Source organism: Ischnura elegans, chromosome 11 (genome assembly GCF_921293095.1).
Source record: "Ischnura elegans chromosome 11, ioIscEleg1.1, whole genome shotgun sequence".
Classification (NCBI taxonomy): domain Eukaryota; kingdom Metazoa; phylum Arthropoda; class Insecta; order Odonata; family Coenagrionidae; genus Ischnura; species Ischnura elegans.
In genome coordinates, this window is record NC_060256.1 from 1,708,685 (window position 1) to 1,731,501 (window position 22,817).

A 22,817-nucleotide genomic window follows, 5' to 3' on the forward strand; every position below is an offset into this window, starting at 1 on the left:
AGAAGGACTTGAGACATAGACGAACTGTATCGCTAACCATCCAAATAAACATGGTCGGATTTACTTCCATTTAATTTATTGAAGTGAGGTTAATCACCAACATATCCCTAACCCCTTCAAGTGGTGACCCCCGACGTGAGTTATTTTCACAAAAAACTATTTTTTTCGAACCATGTGCGCGACCACACCGAGTTACCATTAGCCCTGCCGCCGGCATCGCATGAATCCTTCGCCATCGTGTCTCGAAGTTAAAGTGATCTTTTATAGTGATCCTGTGTCATACGTGTTTGTGTAAATAGTATTTTTTATTTTTTGTGCGTTATATCGTGTTTGTAAAGATGTCTAACCCACCAGCATCGCAACCCTGCGCGGACCGCATCGCTGTTCGTGCCCAACCATTTTGGCCGGAGGAACCTTCTCTTTGGTTTTCTCAGCTAGAAGGACAATTTTATCTTGCTGGCGTCAAGGAGGTGAAAGACATAATATTGTGCCCTCCTGCCTCAGATAAGTACAACTTGAAGTGCGAATTAATTAAAAGGCTCTCTTCCTCACAGGAGCATAAACTAAAACTCCCTTTAGAACACGAAGAGATGGGGTCAGGAAACCATCCCAGTTTTTAAGATATTTAAAGGATTCGGCGGGTAATTCCGTCACGGACGATTTTTTAAGATCGCTGTGGCTTTCAAGGCTTCCAAGCCATTTGCACGCCATATTAGCGGCGCATGATGCCCCAGACCTCAACGCCCTTGGGTCCTTAGCAGACCGCATAAACGAAGTGGTCCCTCGTGCAACGGCTCCCCCTTCCCCCAGTGGTGAAGTTGCCCACACCTCCCAAACCTGTGCAGCAGGCTGTTTGCAGATAATGGCCTCCCTCATCGCCAAAATGGACGAACTCACCCGGCAGGTAGGTGGGCTCTCAGTCTCAGCGGGCACCCTCATTATCGCCGCCATAGATCCCGCTCCCACCCCCGAAAAAGTGCTTCACGGCCTACATCACCAGCCCCTCGCAACCCTAATGCCTGCTGGTACCACTGGCGCTTCGGCAATGACACTCACAAGTGCGTTCCCCCCCTGCTCCTACGTTCCGGAAAACATCCCGGGCAGGTTGTAAGTGCAGCTGCCGACCCTTGCCCTACTTCCAGCGGCCTTTTCATGACCGATGTGTGCACCAAGGAGTTGGAGCAGACCTATCTGTGTATCCGCCCTCATTCACAAAAGGACCACAGACGCAGACGAACTATCAACTTTTTGCCGCGAATGACAGGGTAATTAATACTTATGGCTGGGAAACTCTAAATTTGAATTTCAATCTTCATCGTGACTTCACCTGGCATTTTGTGGTTGCCGACGTGTCAAAGCCAATCATCGGCGTAGACTTTTTGACCCATTTTGGACTTTTAGTGGACGTGAGAAACACCAAACTTATCGATGGCACCACCTCACTGCATGCCATCGGTAGCAGGGGACCAAATGAAAGCGGTTGTGGGTGAGTCCCATTACCACACCCTTTTGTCTCGTTTCCCTGAGATTACTCACCCGGCAGGAACCCCCGGGAAGACAAAGCACTCCACCGTGCACTTCATACACACCACCCCCGGCCAACCCATATGCTGCAAACCTCGACGCTTGGCCACGGATGAGCCTGACGCAGCCAAGAGGGAGTTTGAGTTAATGGTGAGGATGGGTACTGCCCGCCATTCGGACAGCAGCTGGTCGTCCGCCCTCCACCTCGTCCTGAAAAAAGGTAACGAGTGGCGCCCCTGCGGTGACTACTGCGCACAGTACCAGATTGTTACCCTGTCCCCACATAGAGGACTTTTCCTCTTCCCTGAGTGGTGCCTGAGTTTTTTCAACTATAGACTTAGTGCGAGCATATAATCAAAATCCCTGTGAACCCGGAAGACATCCCCAAAACCGCTACATATTACCACACCTTTTGGACTTTTTGAATTTCCTTTATGTCATATGGACTCCGCAATGCGGCGCAGACATTTCAGAGATTCATTGACGAGGTGCTCAGAGGCCTCAATTTTACCTGTGCCTATCTTGACGATATTTTGATCGCATCTAAAGACGAGGATGAGCACGAGCACCACCTAAGCGAACTTTTCCTTAGGCTTAGTGATTATGGTGTTGTTATTAATCCTTCAAAGTGTGTTTTCTTTGTTTCTCAAGTGACATTTTTAGGGTATAGTGTAAGTGTTGACGGCACAAAGCCATTAAGAGACAAGGTTAGTGCCATCCAAGAATTTCCCGAGCCGGTGAAAATCAAGCAGTTACGCCAGTTTTTGGGAATGATAAATTTGGGAACTTTTACAGACGTTTTCTACCCAACGCGGCATCATTACAGGTGTCACTTAATGATTTATTGTGTGGTGGAGTGTGAGGCAATGATGAGATAACATGGACACTCGAATTGCGCCTCTCATTCCAAAAGTGCAAAGATGCCCTCTCCAACTATGCCCTTCTTGCCCACCCTGTTCCCTCCCTCCCCCTGGGCCTTTTCACCGACGCCTCGGATTTTACCCTGGGGGCAGTTCTCCAACAACAAACCAACACCGGCTGGAAACCATTGGGTTTCTTTTCAAAAAAACTCAATGCCGAAGAGAAGAACTATAGCCCATACGATAGAGAGCTATTGGCCATTTACCGTGGAGTTCGCTACTTCAAGCACATGCTAGAAGGGCGAACTTTCACGATTTTTACGGACCACAAACCAATAACATATGCATCAACGTGCAATGTTTGCGAAATAAACGTATAGAACTTGAAGTACTGGTCAATGAACTTAAACCAGATGTAAATGACGTAAGTGATTACCTATGTTTTTTATGAAAATAATGAAACTGTTTCAAAAACCTACCCAATGCAAGTTCAGTTTACCTCCAGTCTAAATGTATGTAAATCCCACTGGTTGAAAATCTTCAGCCACAATGTGCAATGTCTGTGTACCAAAGTGTTTTTACTTGATCGTTTTTTATTAGAAAATCACTGTGACGTTCTTTGCCTAAACGAACACTGGCTCCATAGAGGTGAAGTGGATCTGTACCCCATAATGGGTTATAAAGTGGCCAGTGTTTACTGCAGAGATACCTACAAGAATAGGGGTGTCTCAATTTATCTGAAAGGTAAAATTCCCTTTTCAGTTATTGATGTCAATAAGTGTTGTAGTGAGAAACATTTAGAAATGGTAGCAATATTTATGAAATCCATTAAAGTTGTTATAGCTTCAATATACCGTTCTCCAATTGGAAACCTGGAGTTATTCTGTGATAATCTTGAACTTGTCCTCGAACATTTTATGACCTTAGGGAATCAAGTGAATATTGTACTATGTGGTGACCTGAATGTGGACATGTCTATCGTCTCCAGCAAGTCTGTGAAACTGTCGAACATGTTAAGTTCCTTCAACCTTCAATGCACTAACTCAGGGCCCACCAGACTTTCAGCATGTCTGGATAACATAATCACCACCTTTGGTAAGGCAGACTACCATGCAAAAATTATTGATCCACATTTTTCAGATCACTTAGCATTGGAATTTTATTGTGTCATGACAACACCCATTAAAGAATCAGAAAAAAAGACATGTTGCACAATCACCAGGCCCATAACACCTGAAGGAGGTTTGTATCTCAAAGAACTTCTATCCAGTGTTACTTGGTTTGAACTTCTTGTTCATCTAAATGGGGAAGAAAATTTTAAATTTTTTTTTACTGAATTTATGGGGTTTTTCGAGATGTGTTTCCCTAAGAAAAGCTATCAGGCCAACAAAAAAAGTTAGAGTTAGAAAAAAGTTCCAGAGTTAGGGAGTATTAGAAATAAAATTATTTCCTTACACAGATCTTATTAGGTACACTGTGATGTAAACGTCAGAAAGCTACTGTTACAATTACGTAAAGAATATAATACATGTATCATAAGTGCAAAAAAGATCTGCAACAACACAGCCATAAACAATTCTGGGAATAAAATTGGGGCAATGTGGAAAATAATCAACAAAGAAACCGGGAAAATTAAGAGCTCTCCGAATCATTCAGTATCACCAGATGTTTTCAACAGATTCTATAAAGAATCTGTTATTGATATCGTTACCTACAGTGCAGACTAAAGTAAGGCTCTTCAGCTCCTAAGAAAAAACCCTGCAATAAATCAGCAGTTTCATTGGAAATGGATAACACCCAGTGAAGTCATAAAAACAATAAATTCACTTAAGATCTCGAACTCCAAGGATATCTATGGTCTTTCTAACAACCTACTCAAGAGCATAAAAGAAAACATTGCTGAACCACTCTGTATTACTTACAACACATGTCTTCAATCTGGGGTCTTTCCTACAGCTCTCAAATATTCAAGAGTGATCCCCATTCACAAGAAAGGGGCAAAGGATAACCCTCAGAATTATCGTCCAATCTCTATGATACCTGTCTTTGGCAAAGTTTTTGAAGCTCTGATCAAATCCCAATTATATCTTTACCTAGAAAATAATTGTTTGCTCTCCCCTTCTCAATATGGTTTTCGTTCAGGAAAAACTACCACTCAGGCTTTGGAAACGGTTGTTAACAAAATCATAAGCTCTCTTGAAGAACAATCAAACCTCCTGCTAACTCTCTGTGACCTTTCCAAGGCTTTTGATTGTGTCCATCACCCTTTACTTCTAAAGAAACTGGAATTCTACGGAACCTCTGAGTTTTTTTACTCAGGAAGCAGATATGGTTTTCTGAATAATCCTGTTCTTTATTTAAGTATGCAAACTGTAATTATATGTATGTAACACTGAACTGACGAGGTCAAGTGTAAATTTTTTACTTAACGACCAATAAATCTATTATTATTATTATTATTATTATTCAGGCAAAAGTCTGACAAGTGCTCACCCCGGCAATTCCGCTACCTTGACTTGATAGGCCAATTTTCAACAGATATCCGTCACGTAGCGGGGGCGGACAATGTTGTTGCGGACGCCTTGTCCCGAAATGAGGAAGTGACTCGTGCCATCGATTTTGAGGCACTAGGCCATTTCCAGGAGACTGATGAGGAACTGGCCTCCCTTCTCAACTCCCAGACATCCCTAAAACTGAAGAAAGTGCACATCCCAGGGTGCAGTGTACAGTTAATGTGTGATGCGTCAACATCCAACGTGCGACCATATGTCACACCCGCTGTCCGTCGCCAAGCATTCAATTCTATCCACAATCTTGCACATCCTGGAGTGAGAGCCACCATAAAATTAATGACAACCCGTTTTGTGTGGCCATCAATCAAAAAAGATTGCCGTCAGTGGGCTCGTTCCTGCATCCCCTGCCAGCGATCCAAAATCACACGGCACGTCTCCTCACCCCTTTCTAATTTCTCTCTGCCAGGAAGGAGATATGAACATATACATATACATCTTGTTGGTCCCCTCCCCATCTGCTGTGGTTGCTGCTACTGCCTCATCTCTGTAGACCGCTTTACACGGTGGCCTGAGGCCATTCCTGTGGAGGACATCTCCGCCGAAACTGTGGCACGTGCCTTCCTTCGGGATTGGTTGTCACACTTCGGCATGTCTCAGCGAATCACCATGGACCAAGGCAGACCATTTGAGAGTGCCATTTTCCGCCAACTCTCCGATATAGCTGGTGCAGTCCACTTGAAGACATCCGCTTATCATCCGGCTGCAAACGGAATGGTGGAGCGCTTCCACCGCCAACTTAAATCTGCCATCCGCTGCCACGACACGCAGCAGTGGGTGGATGTACTGCCAGCAATCCTCTTGGGTTTCCGATCTGCACTGAAGAAGGATATTCAAGCCACCCCAGCGGAGCTTGTATATGGCGAGCCACTGCGTCTTCCAGGAGAATTCCTCTCCCCCACAAGTGGCCCCACCCCCAACGCCACCTATTTCACCTCCCAGCTCTGGGAACACTTTTGAGGCCTGAGTCCTCAACCAGCAGCATGCCATGCCACACGGCATGCCTTCATTTTTAAGGACCTGCCATCGGCATCCCATGTTTTTGTGTGCCATGATGCAAGCCATGGTGCCCTCCAGGCCCCTTACAATGGCCCATACAAGGTCCTGCAGCGGGATAGTAAAACCTTTAAAGTTCGTTTGCCAAACTGCGATGTACACATTGTAATTGATCGACTGAAACTGGCATACAGCATCTCCAAGGAGCCAATCATCCCTGAGGAGAGGAGTGAAATCCTCATTCCGACCACCAGGAGGTAGCCATCAACCCAGGTGTTGCCATCTACCAGCTGATGGGCCAACTCCAACACCCGCAGATACAGGGGCAGAATATACGCTGCCCAGTGGCCGCCCTAAGAGGTGAGTCCATTTCCCACAGCATCTGCTGGACTATCATCTCTAACCTATTCCATTTCTTTTCCCCCTCCAAACATTTGCCAATTTTATGCCTTTTTCTTTCTTTTCTCTTTTTTTTAATTCTTCTCCACTCTAGGGTATCTCATTGCCAGGGGGGTGATGTGGAGCCCTTCGTTTCGAGTGCCATCACCAAGGTCAGCCACCTGGCTGAGGTCGTTGCCCTGGGACCCTGAGGTCCCTACCGCTGCCACCAGGGTACGCGGGACAGAGTGCCAGCAAGGCACCACAAGATTGAGACGCTAGAGAGACGGTCACGGAACGGCAAGGGAGAAGGACTTGAAACGTAGACAAACTGTATCGCTAACCATCCAAATAAACGTGGTCAGATTTACTTCCATTCAATTTATTGAAGTGAGGTTAATCACCTACATATCCCTAACCCCTTCAGTATTCATTTGGTTCATACTTATATATTCTATACGCTAGAGTTCTTAGAAGTGTTTCATTCACTGTATACTTCATAAGTAAAAATGTTACCTTTCATCAACATTATATACAATATAATAGCCAGGACCAGTGTGCATTTGTCTCTCCATCCCATCACCCCTTTAGGTGTCTGTAAATTATATTTTCCTTGTGAATAATGCAAACATTTCTGAGAGTGCTATGTATATTCAGATATAGTGCTGCATATATAAATTCATACAATGGTTCAAGGTTCAAAAGCAAGTCACTATAACTACATATGTAAAACAGAAACACAAACACACAAAAAGAATAACTCACACAGGAAAAAATGTAATTTTGAGCTCTCGAAGCAGTAGCTCCTTTCCCAACATCTGAGGAACAAATGGGAAGCAAGAGCAAGGAGCTGTATCTTGGACGAGGGAAAGGGGAGAGGGGTGAGGTAGTAGGGGAGGGGGTTAGCATGCGGGACACATTCAAACGAGGGAAGCTATTCCCTTTTAGATGCCAAATGCATGCCAATTCAATGGAGTGGAGGTTGAGGATAGAGTCAGTGGGGGAGAGGGATGCAATGTTTTATGATTGCCTCAAAGTATCAGGTATCAGTAAAAGATTATAACCATCATAATCATACATATTTGTATATTAAAAATAAATAACATAAAGGTTCAGAAGACAGAAGAGAACCTGATGATTTTTTGAAAGGGTTATTCGAAAAGCCTATTGCAGTTTCAAAGAACCAATTTACCATTATGGGATAATAAAACCATGATATATATTATTTATTTTTATAAGCTTTATTAATTAAACTTTATTAAATTAAACTTCATAAATTCTCACTGTTCATTGTATTTTTTCTTACGAAATTGCTATTTTTAAAATAATATTTATCTAGTTTTTAAGAGCCAGAATGGCGTCAAAATCCATTTCAGAGCACACAATTTCCTAAAAATTTACAGGGGCAGACCATTTCCCATTCCCCAGTAAGGAGGGTCCTATCATGAGCCCCAGCCAAGGGTCTTCAATTACTGGAGACCACCCCTGCTCATAAGTCTCTTTTTTCCATGGAATGATATATGTATAATGTTGGCAGCAACAAAAGCTTTGATGGCAAAACAACTGAAAATACATCACACCAAGCCATGTATGTAGTGAGTTTAAGACTACATGTGGCCAACTGTATGACTTCATGTATAGGTAGCATGTGGAGTTAGATTTCATGCAAGAAAACGTTGGAGGTTATTCAAAATTTTCAATTGATTGCCTCAAATTTTCAGCAAAGGAAATTGTAACTACACATGTACTACAGTCAGAAAATTGCTATTTACCAACTTGGTGTAACCATTTCAGTGAATGTCAAACAAACCAATGCTACAAAACTTGCTGTTGTGACAGTTTTGATTTTATGATAACATAAAAGTGATAAATATTTTTGTGGTCGATGGTAGTCTTCAACAGCATCACATCTTTAAGTACATAGCACAAGGGAGTTAGAGCAATAAATGACCATGGTTTGCATCTCAAAAGATGACTCATAAGACTTAGTCATGAAAAATAGGTAATGGTACATAATCACTTCACTTTCCATTTAGGAAGTTGGACAAATTTTTCAACCAGCCAATCATGCACCTTGGTTGTGGGAGACCATTTGAAGAGAAAGTGATAAAGGTTGTATCTGAATGTTGCAGGGGCCTCATATTTAGCTCGTGGGTTTTGACTCAGGAGGGCCTCTTCAAAAGCTCTGTACAAATGAGGATCCTGAAGTGCTTCAAGTGTTGAGGCTCTTCCTGAGAACACAGCAGCCAGGTACTTTTGGTACCTCTCAAAATATTCACCATAAAAGTCTTTTTGCTCTTGATTCATTGCTGCCCTCATTTCTGCAGCAAATTCACCTTGCTGACCACCAATGTTGCTGCGCTGAGAAAATGAACCTGAAAGAAAGGCAAAATGGTGGCATGAGTGGTTGAATTGGAAAAGGATATTCACAAACTTATATCGACTCAGAAAAGGTTGGCACACAATAGGTTCATTTGCACCGATGTATTTTAAAATTATGAATTATGATAGAGTTTGAAAAATAGAGTGTTGCACATATTTACTTCCTCCATCTACCTCTGGTGCTATTCATGGTGAAAAACTTATAGTCTCGACCCATTTTTTTAAATTGTCCTCATAATGGGGGGGAGGGGATAAATGTCCACCATCAAAAACGTCCCTGTTACTTATTCAGTTCATTTCATCTTCATCAATATTCCTATGCATCACAATTGAATACTTAAAGCCAGGGCCAGAACCAGCAGTGTTGAGATGGGGGAAGATCAGTTTGCCACCCGCACCCCACCAGTAAATTATACATAATACAATTTAAGCTATTTAATAATTTAGAAATGCATCATTTTTGTTAAATTATTTAATTAGAAAAATTTAATAACCTTTTAAAATAGCATTTCCAAATTTTGCTGCCCCCTAAAATCTATTGCCAGGGGCATGTGCCCCCTCTGCCCTGCCCAATTCCGGGCCAGCTTCAAACCTCGTAAGGCCACAACGAGGAAAATTTTTTCAGGGGGCAGACATTGGAGGGGGACAGGCTTATTTGAAGGGGACACACTTAAGGATCCCAACATTTTTGGGGGGTTTCAAACCACTCAGTTCCTCATCTCAGTAGCAATGGCCGGGTCAATTTCTGCTTGGCCATCATAATCAACGCCCAACTCCAGTTAAAACTCCCAATATCATATAGACTACCTTTTGTCACACTAATGCCACTTCACCCACCAGATGTGGGTGGCCCCTTGTGGACTGGCCTCTCAGACCTGAAGCTGCAATTCATCGAAAGAATTTGGTAGGAGGAAGGGAAAGATCTGCTTCCATGGAAAAAAAATCTTCCTCATTCAGCTTCCACTTTTTTCGTCGCTCACATGCCTCCGCCAAATTTTCGGGATCCTCATTGTCAGCAAATGCAGCGATACATATCTTAATCAATGCTGACATAATCTTCAAATCCGAAGTTAATAATAATAATAATATCTTTATTTGCCCAACGATCTAGTACATTAGTAATGGACAAGATATAAGGCACGTCAATAATACATAAAGTTCTGTGGGTGGTGCTGTTGTTTTTCTATTCCCACCTTCCACGATTGCCTCGTGTTGCAAGCCATTTTCTAAATAAATTGTGGTCATCCATGCATTTTTGCAATTCCCGTGATGGCATTGTGAATTTCGGACCGCAACGAGGAGTGAGGTCGTCAGGTAAGATGCATGCATGAACATTAGGTCAATGGCTAGTCACGTGGTAGTGGGTGCACAAGACGGAGGGAAGGAAGGAAGAGTGATGGGTGAGGCACCTGTGGCCATGACGTCACAAGGTAGCAGGATAGGGTGAAGATTCCACATCAACCACAGGTGATGAGAATTTATGGAAGGGAATGGGATAAAGAGATAGGACATTGGAAGTGGAGCTACAGTTTGTAAGTGCCGATATTGTGTCGTACTAGAGGTTGTAAAAAAATTGCTAAATGTTGAATGATTACTGATTTTCATATTCAAACTCATGAAAATAAATGACATTATTATTATACAACTGTAAGAGATCAAATACTCAAAGAGATGCAACATTTAAAACTCCAGTGTCATGTGATTTTAAACAGCAAAATAATGTCATGAAGTTATGGTAAAAATGGTAGAGAATTAACAAATAGAATTCTTTCAATCTTCAGCTGAGTATTCAACTAATCTATTGTCACAAATATCAAATTACTGGGCAATAGATGTGGAATCCAGTAAAGCTGAAAAACCCTTCCACAATCCCCATCCAGTTTTGGCCACTTACACAAAATATTTTAATATGACAAATTTTGTGACTGATATTGGCAGACAGTTAACTCACAAACAAAACATGAAACAATTCACACAGCCGTGAAACTTGCTGCTTTGAACCATTTATCTTAAAACTTTTGTGGGGGAGGGCCGCCTCACCTCCCGCATCCACCCCTGGTGGACATTCCATATCCCCTTCACCCTCAAGCACCAGTTGCACCTAAAACACCCCTCTTGCCCTCACTCATAGCTGTGCCCCTGTTCTCAAGCAATCAAGCACATACGAGGACGATCACAGCAAACACATTTGCAGGTGAACGGACTACGATAGCTAGTAACAGAAATATTTGGATAGGGTGGAGAGGTTACTCCAGATTTTCCTCAGGAATGGGGACAAAAATTAGCACTCATTGGTTGAACACCTACCAATGAAGTTTCGATTATTTCACCCTCCCAAGACTTATGATAACAATCTTCTTGCCTCTCCCAAAATAAAATGTGACACCAAAAGTTAATGCGACACCATTTTAGAGGAAAATATGGAGCTTGTCCTGTTTTCCTGAGTCCCGGGATGGTGACCCATTATTTAAAAGTAATATGATATATTTTTCGAAGGGAAAATTCAGCTTCATTGAATCCATCAATGCCTCTGCCAATGCAATCCAACACAGAAAGTAATCTGATATGATTGACAAAGGGAAAATTGAGCTCCACGATCCTAATCACCTGCAACTAAGCAAACACAACCCAATACAGAAAGGTAATCTGGTAACATTATCAAGTGAAAATGAAATAGGAATGGGGATGAGAAGAACCACGATTTTAAGGGTACACAACACCTTTCAACAAACTTAAACAATGAAATTTAATTTATACTAATGCATACAGTCTATGGACGCAGGAAAGGAAAGCTGGTTTAGCATTAGGTATGCTCAATGGGATGTTATCGAAATTTCATTTAAAAAGGGTTGTTCCTCAGATTTTCCACCAATCGATTTCCACTTCTGGGTGGCTGAGGTGGTTCTGAGATGAGCGCCAAATTACCTAGCTTCTGCTCGAGGCTGGGCAAAGGTTAGAGCTGAGCAATAGACGGAGGCGCGCAAAGCATAGCTGTGGCTCCCCTTAAATGTTTCCTATGGTAGGAACCATCAGAGTTGACTTCATGGAGCCAGAGCGTCAAGGTTTCTTCCAGTCCTTCACTCTGTATGTCTCGGATGTGACCCCCTTTGAAGCTTGGAGTGGAATGGTTCAGATGCAGTAGCATCCACTGCAGTTCTACTTCCTGCTTATTACGTAAATATCAAAAATTGCCTTTTTCTACCTGTACATACTGTTTCTTTCAATAATTCGTTCAAGGGGGGCACTTTTCATATTTTGGGCCCAAGCACAGACTTTGTTGTGGGGAGTTTTTGTAATAAGAGAGGTTCATTACGAACGGGAGGTTTTATTGAGAGCATTTTTCATTGGAAGTACCTCATAATTTTAAAATCCTTCTGTTATTCATTTTACTGCCAAAAGTCATGCATGTATAAATTATAAATATGCAAGTAGCTAATCAATTTTTCCCATGAGGTAGTACAATCTTACCAGGTAATACTGTGATGACGTTGATGCCATACTTTTGAAGCTCCATGCGGAGACCATCAGACCAAGCCTCAATCCCTGCCTTTGTGGCTCCATATACTGCCAAACCTGGGAGGGTTGCTTGGGCACAATGACTGCTTACAGTAATGATACGGCCTGCAAAATTCAGAATCACTCTTAGACTCAGAAGTTCAGAAATAAAAGGAGTCACGCCTCTGGTGCAAGGAAGGAGAGAAGATAGAAATTTTTATATTGAGGCTATTTTTTATATTTAGCACTTCAAAACCAAGGAAAGCAATTGGAATGTGGTACGGCAGAAGAGTGATGACGATAAAATGAATGAGGATGTTCTAAGAAGAAGAAGAGTTGGAGAGAAGTCTTCCAAAAAACCAAAGAAGAGGAAAGGGCAACTTAATTGGCCACATCATATGAGGTATGATGGTCTGATGAAAACAATCAAAGGAGGACAAGAGAATTAATGGGAGGAAGGGGAAGGGACAAACCCATATGAGGGACAGGTTATAAAGGATGTGAGATGAAATAAGTAAATACGAGAAGGTTAGCAGATAGATGAGCAGAGTGGAGAGCTGCATCAAACCAATCTTCCAATTGATTAGTACCTACTTAGCTACTAGCCTAGATCATGAAAACCTAGCATTATCTATGCGTAGGTGATACACCCATTTAATTGTGGGTAGAGGGCTTCTATAAATACAAAGTATGTGTAGATACATGAAGTATTACACTGAGGAAATTTCATTTGCCTTGACTGAGATTCAAACCTATATCTCCCAAAGAACTTAACCACTCACCGTGTCAAGAAACATGATCTTCCCATGTGAGAAATCTTTGCACTTTCCACGCAATACTGTGACTCTGAACAGATACACAGCTGGCTACTGACAATTTTTTCCTTGAATAATATTCATGATGAATGCCTAAACATTCAAAGTTCTAGCATTAGCCTCAGGACTGCGACAACATGCACACAAACATACATACCATCTTGTGACATTGTATGCCAAGCAGAATGAAGCACCATATCTTCTAAAGCCAACTCAATTATGTAATTCCTCAGAGTTAGGTTGGAGACAGTAGGTAAAGGATGAAAGAGAGCTGAGGGAGGGGGAAATAGTGGGAGGTAGGGTCCAAAGGGGTGGAAGAGTGTGCTGAGGCAATTAAGGGATTATCTGTTTAATGTTTAAGCCGGGAGGAAGAAATGCTTTAAACAGACATATATAGGTTAATGCGATGGAATTAAGTTTGAGTGGGTGGTCTGTGGGGGGAAGGGAGGCAAAAACTGATACATTGTAACAATCATTGAATTGACGCCGATGAGTGGCCACATGTTTCGCCACCGGGAGGGACGCAAAGTGAGAGGAAGTGCATGATGCCCTGTGGTTGTTTATCCTTAGGTTAAGGAGTGTTTAGGATTTGCCTATATAAAAGGAGGGACAGTGTTGACATTGAATAAGATAAACTACATTCTTGGAAGAACAGGAGCTCCTGGCCTAGGCCGCAGGGGGGGTGGGGTGGTGTTAGACAGGAGACAATAAGATGACTGGGGATAGAAGGAGGGGTAAAAATTGCGCATTGCTGAAAACAATTATATGAATTCCAACTTCACTGATACACTTATTTGAGCTTCATGCTTACCAATTTACTAACCTTTGCTTTTCCTCAGTTCGGGACAAAATGCTTTTGTGACCCTGAAGGTTCCAAGAAGGTTGACATCTGTTTGGAACTTGATTAATCTTTCGGTTTGCCATTCAAATTCTCCAAAGACCATTACTGCTGCATTATTCACCAGAGCTCCCAACTCTAGACATGAATAAAGTGAAACAAATCAGATTGCAGGAGACCAGTGGCGCAGCGTGGGGGTTTGGGGGATAAAACACACACAGCCCCCCCCACAGCTCAAACAGTTTTTTAAGTGTTATCTATTTTATTTATTTAGATTAATATTACTTATAGAATAGATCAAGGATTAATAAAATATCCCTCAGAAGGCTGTAAAACTCACCATTTTTAACCATTTACCTTAAATTTTTCCGGAGGAGGGCCCTCGCACCTCCCCATTACCCTGGCAGGTATGCCATACCCCCAGACACCCCAGTAATAGTTGTGCCTGAAACCCCCCCTAGCCTTAATTCCTAGCTGCGCCCCTGCAGGAGACACACTGTTCACCAGGGATTCAAAGCAAATCATTTTAGTATATGTACATTGATTGATAGCCCACCTAAGTACGTGTGGAATTTAAAGGATATACACAAGCAAGATCCTTGGACTAAACTGCTTATAATAAACTTACATATATGTACCTCTGTAAATTGTTTGCATCTTTTATGGTCACACATAGCTAAAAATGGCACATTCTTACATGGGTAATGACACAATGTATTTCACTGAATACGAGTACATACCTAATAAAAAACGAATTGATCAATAGAAAAATGCAACTAAGAAGATGGCATGTTAGAAAGAAGTGAGCTGATATGGGCACACACACTCCCATATTGTAACTCACCTCACAGTAACTGTTACAGGAAACATTTTGGTTGCCTGATAGGTACAAGTGATTTTTTGTGATTGTGCCACAATTTACGTACTATGGTGGAAAAAAGTATCCCAACAGAATTTTAGCCACCACCATCGCTTTGTAGGAGAATGGGGTACCCTTCTGACGGTATATCTGTAATCTTAGGTACGAGTTGAGGAAATTCAAAAACGGTCATTTTTAGAAATCAAGGTTGTGACGGTGAAATAGTCCACCTTAAATGTTTTTCGTACTGTTCACCAGAATGTTGGTGCATTAGATATGCTTAGCAGTGAACAGTTACTTTAACACTGATGCCTTCCTTATTCCCGCTATCTCTCCCTAACCCTTCTTCCCTTCCATTATTCGCACCCACTCTGGCACTCGTTCAGAAATTCGTCTCCACTCTGAAAAGTTTAAGGCAGGAATATTTGTTAGACATGATCTGCAAGGCAGCAATGGTGAGGAATGATTTTGGGCATCAGAAAGGATCAGGAATGACCCTAAATACCTAAACAATCATCACTATAAAAGATATTAGTACGTCAATTATCACTGAAAATATTCAATGCATATGCACATGATTGCAACAAATTCAAATGACAATACACAATATTCCAAGGTAAATTCAATTCAGAAAGAAATTAAAAATTTAATATTTCTTAGAAAATAGCCAAAACCAAAAAATATTTACTTTCCGCAATTTTATAAATAGCTTTCTTATCAATTTTTTTGAAAACCAATTAGGTAACATTAAAACACTACAAGGTTTTCAAAAGGAAAAGAAAAGTATTAAGTGGTGCCAAACTCGGTGCTAGAGTTTAAGTAAGAAAACCAAAGCAAACAGCTGGGAGCAAAGTGGAACGCCCCCAATGCATATTGATAATTAAAATATTGTGAGCATTGGCACTTATGGGTGATGAATGATAAGCGGGCCATAACCACTGCAGGAATAACCAGTGTTCTTCAGTGGCAGATACATATGGGGGGTGCAGGGGGCATTCCCCCCCTTGCCAAACATTGCAGAACCACAATTGTAACTTTTTTACATCATAAGATAGCATTGTCTTGTATATGCGTATAATCAGTATAAATAAAACTATATTAAACTTTGCATCTAACTTTATTATTTTTTATTACAATAATCTGTTAGTGGTGTAGAATTCTTTCATTTTACAGTTCACTAAGGTATTTGCTGCGTCCAAGGAAAATGGAAGGTCCTGAAAGACTTTGAAAGGCTTTTGGAGGCCCTCTGCGGCCTTGATGGCATTGAAATCATAATTTTTTAGAGTTGTTTTATTCATGCAGGTTATATATTAAATGAAAAATGGTACCCTGGGATTGGGACAGACACCATGCTTGTAATGACTAAGCTTGAACGTCACTCTCTTCCACTTGTTCCCTAGGTAGCATGGCAAAACTACATAGCCAAAATATCCGTGCATATCATGGTCTTTTAACATTTTGGAAACAAAGGAGTCTGGTATCCAACGTGACACATTTAGGAACACCCCTCTGTCACTTTGTGCTTATGTTCCACTGTTATGGTCATAGGCGGGGGGGGGGGGGGGGCATGCATGGGGGCACGTGCCCCCCCCCCCCAGACCCTTTGAAAATGTGCAAGATTTTTAATACGGTCCTGTTATCATTGCGTTTTGTATTGCAGGGAATCCTTGTGCCCCACCCCAGAACAAGATCCCGGATACGGCCTTGCTTGTGCCCCTCCAGAAAGAAATCCTGGATCCGCCATCCATGGTTATGGTGGTGGAGTGCTGAAAAGTGCTGGCTAGGGCGGATCGCAAAAATCGATTTTTTTCAAATCCATTTGGCCCAATGAAAAAAAGTTGTGGGACCGATCAAAAATAAGGCCTGAAAAATTTGAGACCTGTACGTGAACCCCTGACCCTCCCTCAAATGCAATTTAGGGGGGGAGGGTCAAAATTCGAAAAATGTAATATTTTATGGTCATTCCCTATAGATGTTGCCGAGTTACTGTCCTTCTAGAACAAAAATTTCGTGCATTTTTACGTATCTGCCACCGTTTAGCCACAAAATGCCTAATTTGAGTCCGCGTCCGCGAAGAAAATATTCCAACGCCCACGCAGCGTCGCGGATACCAGAGCCGCAGGCCGATCCCTTCCCCTCCACGCTCGCTTCTCCCCCTCCCACGCCTCTAACACAGCAAAATTCATCCCGCGCATGCTGCTAGGAGGTCGTTTATCTTTCATAGCATAAATCAGAAGATGGTAGACGGTAAAAAACGATGCGTAGTGAGACGACTTGTCCCTTATTTGGCGCCTCGTCGGCGTTAAACAAATCGATGTTACCAACTTTTAGAGAAGTGATGAAATAATTTTAGACCTGCGCACGCAGGAAAGGAGACTACGGTCTATGAAGACGCCTCTCGAGTGGCTATGAAGGTGTGCGAACTATGGTGACGCGCTTCTCTTCCATTATGACTGTGACTAAATAGATTTAGCGGTACCACAGGAAGTACTAAAACTTACGGAAAATCTAATACTACTAATAGGCCAAAAGTAGGGTTTTATTGAAGTATAAGACTCAAACAATTTTAAAGGTACATTTTAAATTATGCGATATTTTTGCGTGTAAGTGCATGGAGGAGCATAATGTTCCCCCAATGAGAAGTATTTTGAGAGACAATCTGACGAAAAGAAAGATGATGGCTGCTGGATTGAACCCTAAAGAAACTCGACAACATAGGAAAAAAGGGAATCGTAGGCGAGCGTTGAGTCATCATCGTCAATTCTTGCACGGGAAAATAGTATCAAAAATTTTCTTCATCAATTCATCCGAAGAAAATCAAAATGGCGAGAAATTAGCCGATTTGTATCTCTACTTTCCTCATGAAATAAAAATTAAGGACTATAACCTCAAATTGGAACTTCTTCGGGGAAAATGCGTCTGCCAACTGTGATAGAGGTATATGCAAGAACCAAGCAACAGCAATGATCGTTCCCGCAACTTTAGCTGACGCAAAAGTCATAACTTCGTAAGATATATCAAAGCTAGTGTACCGGAATTACTTACGTAGACAGAAAAAGATGCTAATTACTGTGAATAAGAAAAGAGAGGTGTCATCAAAGGGTCTCATTTTATTGGAATGAAAGACTATACTCTTGTCTGATGAAAAAAGGGAAGAGGACTTATCAATACAAGTTTATAGGGGAATGTGTGGTGTTAGTTGAAGAAACAGGGTCCCACTTTTGGAGGTTTGCCTCCCCCGTCGGAGGATTAGCAAAAGTTATAAAATCTGCGATTATCGATTCCTTTCCGAGTGAAAATTAGATACACAGAATTAAATAGGATTTGATTATGATGGTACCAAGCGAATACCGCCCAAAAAGGAGGCATCATCCCTTTGCTATAAGCATAATTCCAACATCCCTTGCAGTGTGGGTAGACTCTTCTCGGGATTCCCACCGGGTTAATTTTTCCATAATGGCCAACATTTCAAGCTCCGACTGGGGGCTCATTCTAAGAGATAAATTTTGTTGAACCCCAAAAAGAGTTTACCCACATCATTCGCCGGGAAAGCATCAAATCGTATTTCATCCCTTACAGTGATCTATTTGCTAATTGCACTATGTTGACTTGGATTTGCGACATAAACGTTGGGAGGGTAATGTAGGGACCCAATATGCGTTTCCGTAAGGATGCGTTTGGGGACCAATCCGATATATTTTTTAATGGCTGGATTTTAATATCGACGTAAAGTACTAACCGCTGATGATATATTGGAGAGAGACTCCAGTTCCTTCGGCTATATCCGAGCTTAGCGCTGTGGAATTTAAAAATCTATTGATGAAAGTTCACATTTAAATTTCAATATTCCTTTTATTATACATACGTACGAGAGATTCGCGAAAGAATTTACCAAAACTTTGTTGACAGCAGCAAAAGACAAGGAATGACAATAACATAAGAAATACAGACTGGAAAGCAGGTAATTGAATAATTCCTTTGTGATTGTTCCTCACTGGACGATGCTGATAAATCAAATATTAGTAAGACTAACGACGAAAGACGCACTTGGTGTGAATTTTGCTGCATCTGGGGCGTTCGAGAGGGAAGCGGGGAGGGTACGCCGGCGGCCTTAACCCTTATTCATCCATTTAGTCACAGCTGTCGAACAATACCGGAATAGAAGTGCATAACCTAAGTTCCCAAACCATCATAGCCACTCGAGAGGCGTCTTCAAGACCGTAGTCTCCTTTCCTGCGCGCTCAGGTCTAAAAAATTTTCATCACTTCTCTAAAAGTTGGTAACATCGATTTGTTTAACGCCGACGAGGCGCCAAATAAGGGACAAGTCGTCTCACTACGCATCGTTTTTTACCGTCTACCATCTTCTGATTTATGCTATGAAAGATAAACGACCTCCTAGCAGCATGCGCGGGATGAATTTTGCTGTGTTAGAGGCGTGGGAGGGGGAGAAGCGAGCGTGGAGGGGAAGGGATCGGCCTGCGGCTCTGGTATCCGCGACGCTGCGTGGGCGTTGGAATATTTTCTTCGCGGACGCGGACTCAAATTAGGCATTTTGTGGCTAAACGGTGGCAGATACGTAAAAATGCACGAAATTTTTGTCCTAGAAGGACAGTAACTCGGCAACATCTATAGGGAATGATCATAAAATATTATATTTTTCGAATTTTGACCCTCCCCCCCTAAATTGCATTTGAGCGAGGGTCAGGGGTTCACGTACAGGTCTCAAATTTTTCAGGCCTTATTTTTGATCGGTCCCACAACTTTTTTTCATTGGGCCAGATGGATTTGAAAAAAATCGATTTTTGCGATCCGCCCTACTGAGTGTAGCTTTGGCTTAGCGGGTGCCCGGCTGCCACGCGACCACCAATACACGCGCACCAAATAAATAGGCTGACTCTTCGCTAGTCAAATGACATCCCGCATATGGCGAGTGCGGCATCAGACTAGCGCAATCTTACACGGAAAAAAAGATTTGATTAAAACTATTAAACTGGTGCGATAAGGAGCATTTTTGTTAAATATACTTAAACTTTGATGTAAATTATAGAGCAGTTAATTTATTTTATCAAACGCTCTTGATAGGTATATTTCATCGAAAAGTTTGATATTTCATTATTTGGTCAATTGTACGAAAGAGTTTGAAAAAAATCACGGAATTAATTCAATGCGATTCAGAGTTTGGTAACTTTCATCGAAGATATGATTAATTTTACGAAAGTGCTTGCTTGTTTGGAAACATTTATCAAAATAAATCAGGATTCCCACTCAATCTAAATTATAAAATTCGCGGTTTTTCCAGGTTTTCACGGTCTCATTGTCTTCAAATTTAGTTAGTAGATAAACCTTCAAATAGTTCGTAGATAAACCATTTTCGTCAGAAATATTGATCACGTAACAATCATCGGCCTCACGTTAGCTATAAATTTAGAAAACGCGACGGACCGTAGCATAGCCATCGGTGGCTATGCTACGCAGGTGAATGCAAACGCAGCTATGAAAGTGCTATCTCTCCTGACGTCACATATCGTTTGCAAAATTCAGCTCCGGCAAAAGGTTGTGAGTGGGGAAACAGAGGGACCAGGGTGCCAGGGAAGTTAAGAAGTGCCTGAATTTTCGCAAGTGTTAATGAACACTTTGGTTACCAGTCTTCCGGTTTTGGTACAGGCAATGTGTCACCATGGCACACGGACCCATAATTGCGCTTCAAATATACGTGTCCAGATGAATCCGTGGCCATGTCCACTGTGCACAGTGGTCCCAAAGAGAAAAAAGCTGGCCAAAAGTAATTTTTTCGACTTTTTACGAGGAAGTTTTGATTTATGTATTCGTATTCTACAGGATATGGCCTAAAATATTTCGTACTTGATAGTCTGTGTGATAATTATGTTGACCTGTGTAACCCGTCAAACATGGGCAAGTTCAGCCTATAACTCCCAACGCGTAGAAATAGTCGTTTTTATGGAAATTCAACATAATAAATGACTATTTTACTTTCATAGGATTAATCTGTCAATTTAAATACGGTAAGTTTGCATATTTTTGCACAATATTATAGTACGTTTTGTTCGTTTCAGAATTTATTATAACAAATTTTTAATTATTTATAATGTTGGCTATTTTTGGACCTATTTTTAGTAAAATGTCTCGATATAGTTTTGGGCTCCTCCGTGCTTCACAAAGATTCCCATGCAGAATCCTTGGGAAGAGTATACACAATAAGATGGAGAAAAAAAATCTTGCCTCTACTTGCCTACCCACCCCATACGACATCTAGAGGGTTTTAAGTTGAGCGGTGCTCCGCTCCGCTGAGGGCGGCTGGCCGGCGGAAGACCGAATGGCATTATCGCTCAAATATTCCTGTATCGGTGGTCGAACTCGCATGGTGTATAGGTACTTAGCATAATTCTACATCCTTTGAGATCTCGGCGCAGCGTGCATTCCGTCCCCCCCAAATCCCTACGGGGTTAGGCGGCACTACGGCAGGACACCCGGAAAAGGGGTAAGGCCGAGTGACAATGCCACTAGGCCAGAAAAATGAAACATTCAATCGTAAACCTGATGTGGCGTTGATGACAAATAATATCTCACAGAGCTCTTAATCTAGGCTGACGTACAACATTTATGGGATACGTGTGATTTTCCAGTGTGGGTAATACAATGATCATTGAACAATTAAAGGAATACAAAATTAAAATATCATAATTGCATGAATTTAACGCAAAGCAAATATTGAGAACGTTTTATTTCCCTTTGCTGCCCGTAAAATATCAAAAGATTGAGTACAACAAGTCACTAGGTATGCCTAAGGTTTTGAAATACAGATATGAGCCCATGGGACGAAACTGACATTGAATCGGGTACTTGTGGGTTCAAAATCAAGCAAATCATCTACTACAATAGCCTCTCAATGATTATATGACATACATAGCACAAAAGATCCCACGGGCAAGGAAAGAAGTAGAAAATAGCGCGAAAACAAGTTGTGGGTCAACTGACCCCAGCCGTCCTTCTAGGTATAACCTGTCATAAAAATTAAAAACAAAACATTATAGTTAAATTTACACTAATCCATCAAAATATAGGCCAAAATGAAGAAATTGAAAAAGTTTCAAAATTAAAAAAATATTTTAATAGGGGAAAAATTAATTTCAATTCTGAAAATGGGTCAAATGACCCCTGCCATCCTTATAGTGTTAAAGTGCAATGTTATCCGTTTGCTGGTGCATCAAGGACAATATACACTGGAATACGTAGGATAAGTGCTATTATGGGCATTTAATGTCAATTGTTTGCATTACGAAGATCACGTTTCATTGACTGACTACGTTATTTAGCTTTTAACAGCAATTTCTCATCAATGAGTCAATGGTTCAAGGCATCTTCCCATCTCAGCTTAAAATTTCTAAAATTATTCCAATTTATAAAAACAAAGGTTCAAACGATGATTTCGACAACTACAGGCCAATTGTTATTCAAAATGCATTCTCTAAAATATTCGAAAAGGTTCTGCTCAATAGACTATCCTCCTTCCTGGAAAGACATAGCATACTCTTTCCATTCCAACATGGTTTCCGAAAGGGAAGATCTACTCTAACTGCGACCTATGAAGCAGTCAACTCAGCTTTGAAGGCCCTTGATTGTAAAAACGAAACTTTAGGGCTATTTTTTGATTTATCCAAAGCATTTGATTGTGTTAACCACTAAATACTCCTGAGGAAGCTGGAAAGACTAGGAATCAGAGGGGAACCAAACAAAAGGATTGCCTCCTTCCTCAGTGATCGCTCACAAATTGTATCACTCAATGTCAATGGAGTAAAATATGCCTCCCCTCCAAAAAAAGTTGCCTTGGGCGTTCCACAGGGATCTGTTTTAGGCCCACTTCTCTTCCTACTGTACATTAACGATCTCCCTCTTGCTGTCAGCAATATGAATGGCCTTACCCCAATCCTTTATGCCGATGACACCAACGTCATAATATCAGACCCATCATACCCTTACCTTATTAAAAATGCAAACACAGCTACTGAAAATATCAGGAAATGGTGTCAAGTTAATGGACTACAAATAAATGCAAAAAAAACAAATGTCAAAGTTCACC

At 41.5% G+C, this 22,817-nt stretch overlaps 1 protein-coding gene across 1 annotated transcript in view; it reads right to left on the reverse strand.

Annotated features, from left to right (window-relative positions):
• Positions 1-6,959: 6,959 nt before the first annotated feature.
• LOC124167782 (D-beta-hydroxybutyrate dehydrogenase, mitochondrial) overlaps positions 6,960-22,817 on the reverse strand; it is a 48,434-nt gene continuing 32,576 nt past the window's right edge. The window contains exons 2-4 of the mRNA XM_046545798.1: positions 13,844-13,996; positions 12,179-12,331; positions 6,960-8,703 (exon numbers count right to left, since the gene is read on the reverse strand). Of these exons, the coding sequence (XP_046401754.1) occupies positions 8,345-8,703; positions 12,179-12,331; positions 13,844-13,996 (665 nt within the window). The 3' untranslated portion in view covers positions 6,960-8,344. The remainder of the gene's footprint in view (positions 8,704-12,178; positions 12,332-13,843; positions 13,997-22,817) is intronic.